Source organism: Arachis hypogaea, chromosome 8, assembly GCF_003086295.3.
Source record: "Arachis hypogaea cultivar Tifrunner chromosome 8, arahy.Tifrunner.gnm2.J5K5, whole genome shotgun sequence".
Lineage (NCBI taxonomy): Eukaryota > Viridiplantae > Streptophyta > Magnoliopsida > Fabales > Fabaceae > Arachis > Arachis hypogaea.
Window position 1 is genome coordinate 2,941,598 of NC_092043.1, and position 7,969 is coordinate 2,949,566.

Genomic DNA, 7,969 nt, shown 5'->3' on the forward strand with positions numbered 1-7,969 from the left:
ATGCTGGATTGCTAAACCCTAAAAAGCCTAAACCCATAAACCCTAAACACTATGCCTAAACCCTAAACCCTAAAAACCCTAAACCATAACAAATTAAAAATAATAATAATTTATAACATAAACAGCAACAGCAAAAATACATACATACATGTGTGTGTGTGTGTGTGTGTGTGTGTGTGTGTGTGTGTGTGTGTGTGTGTGTGTGTGTGTGTGTGTGTGTGTAAAATGTGAAACACAAGAAAATTCAGAAATACACCCAAAAAATAGTGCTTTACACCCATATTATGTAATTATACACCCAAAAAGTTATCCCCTGCTGTTGGTTGCCTGAACTGATTGGAATTTGGACGCACCACTGATGCAGCATCAAAGACGTTTAACTAGAAATAATAAACTCACATATTAGCAAAACTATTAACAAGAAAATTAAACTCAATCACCACATATTTAAAGAACATCACTTTTACCTCGTTTAAAGCTTTCGTGTTCTTCTTTTTTGAGGCATTTGCAATCTGTTTGTCCAACTTTGAACCTAGCCTATTTTTTGGACGTCCTCTTGTTCGAATCCTTGGAGAGCTTTGAAGCTCGTTAACGGATTCTAAGTTGGCGTCTTCGTGAGATAAAGAAGATGTCCCCTTTCTTTTGGCTTTCAATGATTCCATCTCAACCATGACGTTATCGTACACACGGTGCAGAATTTCAGTCAGTTCCTCCGATTCTGATGTAAATTTGCAAATATTTTGCAAACAAAAAACTAATTCGTCAAACCTCTTGCTTCTTGGCTCCAACAATGGCTCGTCGTGACTGCTCTTGATGTGTGTGTGTCGCCTCTTTACCTTCTTGCTCCATCGTTCTAATATATATCTCGATGACACTTGAAGTACTCGTTCAAAGCTTAACACACGTAGTGCGTGATGGCACAATATCCCTCTTGACTCAAATAATAAGCATTGACATTTTACCTCGGCTACTACTGAGTCATAAGTAACCACAAACTTGTTGAATATTGAGCTGAAAAGTTGTTCTCCAACTTCGTATACTAAATAGCCTAGAGCGGAATTCGTTAATCTAGTGATGCAATTCGCCTTTCCTCTAAATTGTGCTTGGACTTCCCTAAACTTTTGATGAGTGTAAAAATCTTGAAACTGAGCTTCAATGGAGGATTTGGTTGCATACGGTATGACTGTATGAAAATGTGTAGCATCTGATTCTCTCTCTGCTTGCTCCCTGCTTCCGAGGCAATTATCGTGTTGTTTGACAAATTGAATAAGTGAGCTGTTCCGAGTAATAAACTTGTTAAAAAATGAATGCATGCTCTCGCTCCTTTGTGTGCTTTTCATCCCTGCCTAGAAGTGGTGATCCAGGTAGATTGGAACCCACATATGACGGTCTTCATAAAGATCTGCAGAATACACCCAAAAATAGACTATAAATACACCCGAAAAATATGCAATTTACACCTCTGCTGCATATTTTAAACAACATTACTTGAGAGCCACTTGTTGTCCACAAGACCAAAATTAGTAGAAAATCATTCCAATTCCTATCAAATGAATCTTTACTATGAGAGTTCCAAACAACTTGGCTCAATTCTTGTTCAATTTTAGCATGTCCCTTGTACCCATTTAATTTGCTTGGGATCTTCTTCGTGATGTGCCAAATACACCAACGGTGAATTGTTGTTGGCATACAAGCCTCTATAGCCCTTTTTATTGATGCACATTGATCGGTGAGAAATTCTTTCGGAGCATTTCCCCCCATGCAACGAAGCCAACATTGAAATAACCATTTGAACGACTCAATTGCTTCATTTTTTATCAAAGCGCATCCAAGAAGTATTGACTGACCGTGGTGATTCACCCCGACAAAAGAACCACAAACCAAATTATACCTTAAACAAATTACGACATTGCAGAATGAAAATCATTATGTACACCCATATAATGAATTTATACACCCAAGGAACATCCAATATACACCTCTGCAGCAGATTCATAGAACAAAATTAATTTAGCAGTATAAACAAGAACAGCATATTACCTATTTGTATTGTAGGTGGTGTCAAATGAAATAACATCTCTAAAATACTCAAAGGCAGCTCTGCTCCTTGCATTGGCCCAAAAAGCAAGCTTAATCGATTGATCATCCTCGAGTTCGAGCTCGAAAAAGAAATTCTGATTCTTTTCTTTCATTCTCAATAAATATTTCCCAAATTTCTTTACATCTTCTTGTTCCAAAACATTCCGCACTTCTCTCGTGATGTAATATCTCACATCCTATTCAATAAAATTTAACTCATAGTAACCCCCAGTTGCCGCAATGAATGATTGAAATGTTTTGCTTGGTCTGATACTGGCCTCCTCGTTATTCTCTATTGTACGATGAACGGACATGCTTAGTTCCCTGTGCTGTTTGAGCATCTCTATTTGAGTTGGACAGCAAGGGTGTGAATGATGCAGCATGACCTTCGAAATGATCCAAGCACCAACATCCTTCAATGTGTATATATAAATTCTTGCAGGACAATTTAAACCAGCTGTAGGATTTGTCTTCTCGGTCGGAGATATTTTAGATTTCCATTTTTCCTCTCTGCTACATGTGATCAATTGATTCTTAATTTCATTTTCCTTTTTATTTGTGCTCCGAACTCTTGTAAAAAAACTTGCAGCTTTGGCATAGTCCTTGTAAAATTTTGCAGCATCTTCAAGGGTTTTAAAATTCATTCCAACCTTGGGACCAAGCTGCTCATCAACAACAGAGAGGGGCTGCAAAATACAACATATTAAAAACAAGAAAATACTATAGAATTTCTGCACCTCATAAAAAAATAACAATCAAAGTAAAATACACCCAAGGACTCCTGATATACAACCGTTACGACAACAAGTCAACTAAAATAAAAAGAAAAACCATAAACTATAAATACACCCAAACTTCCCCTAAAATACACCCAAACTTCCCTAAAAATATACCCAAAAAGTTCTGATCTACACCCGAGCGTCTGCTATAAATTACAGATAATTAATCAAAACTAATACATTAGATTGAATCCACAGATTATGTTCACGCATTAATTCACAGTCTATGTTCACGAATTATTCAGCTAGACAATCATAGACGAATAACTGCATCAAATTCAGATTAATCTTAATTAGCTGAATCTAAATCAAACCTCAGGAACTTCATTTGATTCAAATTCAAAATCCACTTTGCGCTGATTGATCTGATAATCTAAGGTTGAATCATCCATTATCTTCAAAACGAGTTCAAAATTTGATTTCAGAAACCAAAAAATTGAAATAAAACGAAGCTAAAGTTACAGTGGAGAAACTCAAGTGAATGACGAAGAACAAGCAGTGATAAACGCAGAAGAAAGAATGATCGAAAAGACAAGGGAAGAACGCAACAAGGAGAACGAAGAAACTTGGCAAGAGATTCGAAGAAGGTAACAAAATCTTTCGAAAATTGAAAATTATATATTTGCGCGTTAATTGATTTTGATTGAATTAATATTCTGTTATATAGGGCGTGACTTGTACGTAACAATTGGAGCGCATTTAGGGTGTTAGTAAGTTTCAGGACTTGTAATACTTGTAAGTGTTAATCACTTGTATGCTAAGATTAATCCTTTACGAAAATAAAATATTTGGCTTCTAAAATTACGGAAATACAACTTTTGCAGTTTGGATATGAAAGTGCAACTTTCTACAAATTTACATAAACCGTGGAAGGAGTCCCACGGATTTGAAATACACCTAAACCGCTGGAGGTTTCCACGGTTTACGTTGACGAAGTATTTGAGAAGAATTCGTGGCAGGGATTCTACGATTTCTAGAGTGAGTGGGATATATTTACATCTATCATTTGTATTGTCAACGAAATAAGACTATATTTTGTAGTATATTTTAAATTTATTCAAATTGTAAAAATGATATAATTTTAAAAGATTTGAATAATATTTATTTGATTTATACTTTTCAATCTAATTCAATTTTATGCAAATGATTGATTTAATTTGTACCGTGCTAATTTAAATTTATCTTTCAAACTATTTTGATTTAATCTAATATAATTTGAATTAAATAGAATTAATTTTATTTTAATTTTAAACCTTATTATTTGAATGATATATAATTTCATATATTTGTTAATAATTTTTTTTGGTGAATTAAGAAGGATAAATTCAAAATAAAAAAAAAATAAGTCTCAAGAGAAGTTGTAAGTCTACAACATCACTAGGAACAAGCATTTTAAAAGTCTGGCCATGTAAACAACTATTTAGTGTGCTTAATTTTTTCTTTTAACTAAGTTTAAATATACTTTCTATTTTGGACTATTATTTTAGAATCTTTTCAATTTTTTAAGTGTAAAACAAATAAAAAGATAAATTACTGAAATAAAAATAACACTCTACTATTACACCACTCATTTTAGACTGATATATATAGTAGAACTCGATACTTATTTTGCAAATTTATGTATGCTTTGTATCCTATCAGAAGCCCGTGGAACCCTTCATCGGTTTACGTATATTTTAAATACGTGAAATCTCTTCTATGATTTACATAGATATGTAGAAAGTTGCATTTTCGTATCCAAATTACAAAAGTTGTATTACCATAATTTTAAAAGTCAAATATTTTATTTTTGTAAATTGTCCCTAATTTTAGATCAAACACTACTTTTATTTTTTTGATTTTTTATATATGTTTTTGTTTTCAACTTTTAATTTTTAAATAGTTTTGAATTTAAAATTATAAAACTAAAACTAATTGAATTTTGACTAAATTAAAAGGATTAGGATAATTTTTATTCAATATAAAAAGAATATTTAAATCTTTTGTAAATTTAAATAAAAAATATTTTTATTTTTATTAAAATATAAAAATAATTTAATAAAAATATTGATATAATATATATTTAAAAAAATAATTAATAATATAAAAAATATAATTAACGTGTTTTATTTTAATTTGTCCATATTTTTATTATATTAATACGTATAAATTTATTATCAGAAGATAGACAGCTTTTCTTATGTGATAGAGTTATATATTTGACATCAAAATTTCATCTATGAACACTAGAATCCACATTTTATACACGTTTAATACATGAATGTCACGGCATGTTATTAATTACATTTTTCTCCTAAATGTGACTTTGGTGTTCTACACAGCAAAATGATCCCATACTCAAAACACACCTTGAAAAGAAAGAAGAAATTTTCATTCTAATGAGCAAAAAGAAAAAGAATAAAATGAATCAATGTATAGTCAAATATTCAATTGAAGAGGCCTAGGCGGTGCCATGGTTCTTCTCTTCCATAGATTAATCTCTTTGCGTGGCTTCAAATTGAGCCCAACTCCATCACCAACACTATCGCCACCAACCAATATAGGCGCAGAGAAAGGGATTCTGACGTCGTCATCATCATCATAATCTTCTTCTTCTTCATCGCTCCTCTGCTGTACCCTTTCCTCATCAGAATAGAAATCTTCTCTTTTCTCAGCCACCACTTGCTCATGACTTTTCCAATCAAAGTTAGCAAAAGCGTCACGTCCACTCGCGAACTTCTTCATCTGGCTCACGTGCGGTGCTCTCTCCGCACGTGCAACTGCAACCGCGTCTTTATTCTTATTATCATCTTGATGCGGCAGAGAAGCACTTGATTTTCTCCTCGCCGAAAATAACATCCTCTGAAACTTGGAAACATGTTTCTTCTTCAACTCTATGTCTTTAGAAGTGGATTTTGTTGTTGTTGCTGATGCTGCTGCTTTCTTGACTTTCTTGTGCTGTTTCTTCTTGTTCTTGATCTGTCCCATGCATGAGATCTTTGGTGAAGTTGGTTCTTGATAATCAGTGTTGTTTCTTTCCCCCTTAGGCTTGCTTCTTGCTTCGTGTGGAATCATAGGCATGATAGGGCCAGAGAACCCCTTGACGCCATGATTATTATGATGATGCTGTCTATCCCACCTACCTGGGCTGAAGGGTTGGTTTTGAAACGTCACAGTGATTGATGAGGCTTTTGGTAGTATTTTCAAGATCCTGTTCTTCAGCTTGAGCTGTTTCTCCATGATAAAAAGAAAATGAAAGAATTATGACTTGATAATAAAGTAGTTGTGATTCGTATTCTTGGATTGTTGCCTTTTGAAGAAAGTTAAGAGCTGAAACTCGCAATGGTCTTTTAAGAAAAGGGTTAAGGTTGGGAGTTATTATATAAAGGAGTATTTGATTTTGTCAAGAAAGGTGGGAGATGAAGAAAATGTTTGGTCAAATAAAAACGTCGTGACTCGGCAAAGAACGCTCCCTTGCTTTTATCCAAACACACGTATGTTACACAACAATTCTGAAACAGGTTGCGGCATTTTGACCTGATAAATGCTGCAGCTGGGAGGTGTTTTCAATGTCACTGTTGCTAAGCCCACACTAAGCATAAATATCTACCCACCTTGACTTGGTTTTTGTCTGATTCTGACGTTAAGTTTCCTAGATTTAATCATCGGGCTTGCATAACACCCTGGCTATAAGATAATGACAACAATATTGTAAAACAAGCACACAGTGGAAGTCACACCACATAAACGTGCATTTTAAAAGAAAGGAAAAGAATATTTTTTGTTTTTAAAATTTATTAAAAGATTTTAAAATTATTTTTTAAATTTTATTTTATTTTAATTTTGTCCTAAAAATTTTATATTTGTATTAAATATATTCTTAGTGACTAATTTTTAAAAAAATTTAAAACTAATTTAGTAATAATTTTATAAAAATAATTTTTAACACAAGTAAATTAGATATAATTGTCATGTATTATTATTAAATTTATTTTTAATTTTTTAAAAATTTAATTATCAGAGATATATTTAATGCAAATTAAAAATTGTAAGAATAAAACTAAAATAAAATAAAACTTAAATATATTTAAATTTTAAAAAAAAAATAAAGGACTAAAAATATAGTTTACCCTTAAAAAAAAGAGTTTAGCTAATATGTGCGGTAAGACTTCAAATTTATTAAAATAATGAATTATTTATTATTTTAAATATTTGTTTTGAATTTTATTTTTATAAAATTATTTTATTAAAAATAATTAAATCAAAGTTATGATACTTTAAGTTTAAAATGAATGAGGACTCATATAATTTTTATAATAATTATGTATTTTATTATTTAAAAATTTAAAGTTTTAATAATTAGAAAATAATAAAAATTTGATAATTTAATTTGAATAATTGGGATCTTTGTTTAATTTTATGAATTAAAAGAAAATTAATTGAATTATTTTTTATTTAAAATTAGAATATTTATTTGAAACCAACTACTGAGTTTATAAATAAATAATACTCTTAAAATGATTTTAACGAATTACATTTGATTTAAATTACTATTTTGCTCTTTAATTTTATAAAAATTCTCATTATTTTTTTATTCTCTTTTCTAACACTAATCCTAATTTCACCCACACACTCTTTCGTTATTCTCACTCGCCACCCTAACACACACACACGGTAGAAAAGAAGAAGAAATCATAAGAGGGAAATGGAGGAATTAGAGAACGAGAGATTAAGAAGAAGGAGAGGAAAAGATGGAGAAAACATCGGTGGGTGTCACTACACCATCGTTGTCCCATAGAAAAGGGAGAGTGAAGAAAAAGTGGAGGGCAACAAACGGGAAGAAAAGGGAGGTTGTTTTCGTCGTTGTCACTAGTGACAATGAGAATCGTTGTCGTCAAAGATGCCACTGCCACTGAACCCTAGCTATTGCCATTATATATATATATATATACATATATATATATATACATATATATATATATATATATAGAGAGAGAGAGAGAGAGCTTCTCTGGAGCTCATCCTGAGCTGCCATCACCTTTCCACAGCCGCGTCGGAGACTTTTCCCACAATTAGAAAATGGCTTAATACAGACAGATTTACAGACAGATTTAGTCTATATTATAGACGGA

General features: G+C 31.9%; 1 protein-coding gene across 1 annotated transcript; it reads right to left on the reverse strand.

The window, feature by feature from the left end:
• Positions 1–5,068: 5,068 nt before the first annotated feature.
• On the reverse strand, positions 5,069–6,343 carry LOC112705673 (uncharacterized protein At1g76070). Its single transcript, XM_025756569.3, has one exon. The coding sequence runs from the start codon at positions 6,075–6,077 to the stop codon at positions 5,277–5,279; it is 801 nt and encodes a 266-aa protein (XP_025612354.1). The 5' UTR covers positions 6,078–6,343; the 3' UTR covers positions 5,069–5,276.
• Between the last annotated feature and the right edge of the window lie 1,626 nt (positions 6,344–7,969).

Coding starts and splice junctions, on each gene's coding strand:
- LOC112705673 (XM_025756569.3), bottom strand. CDS start 6,077: ATGGAGAAACAGCTCAAGCTGAAGAACAGGATCTTGAAAATACTACCA.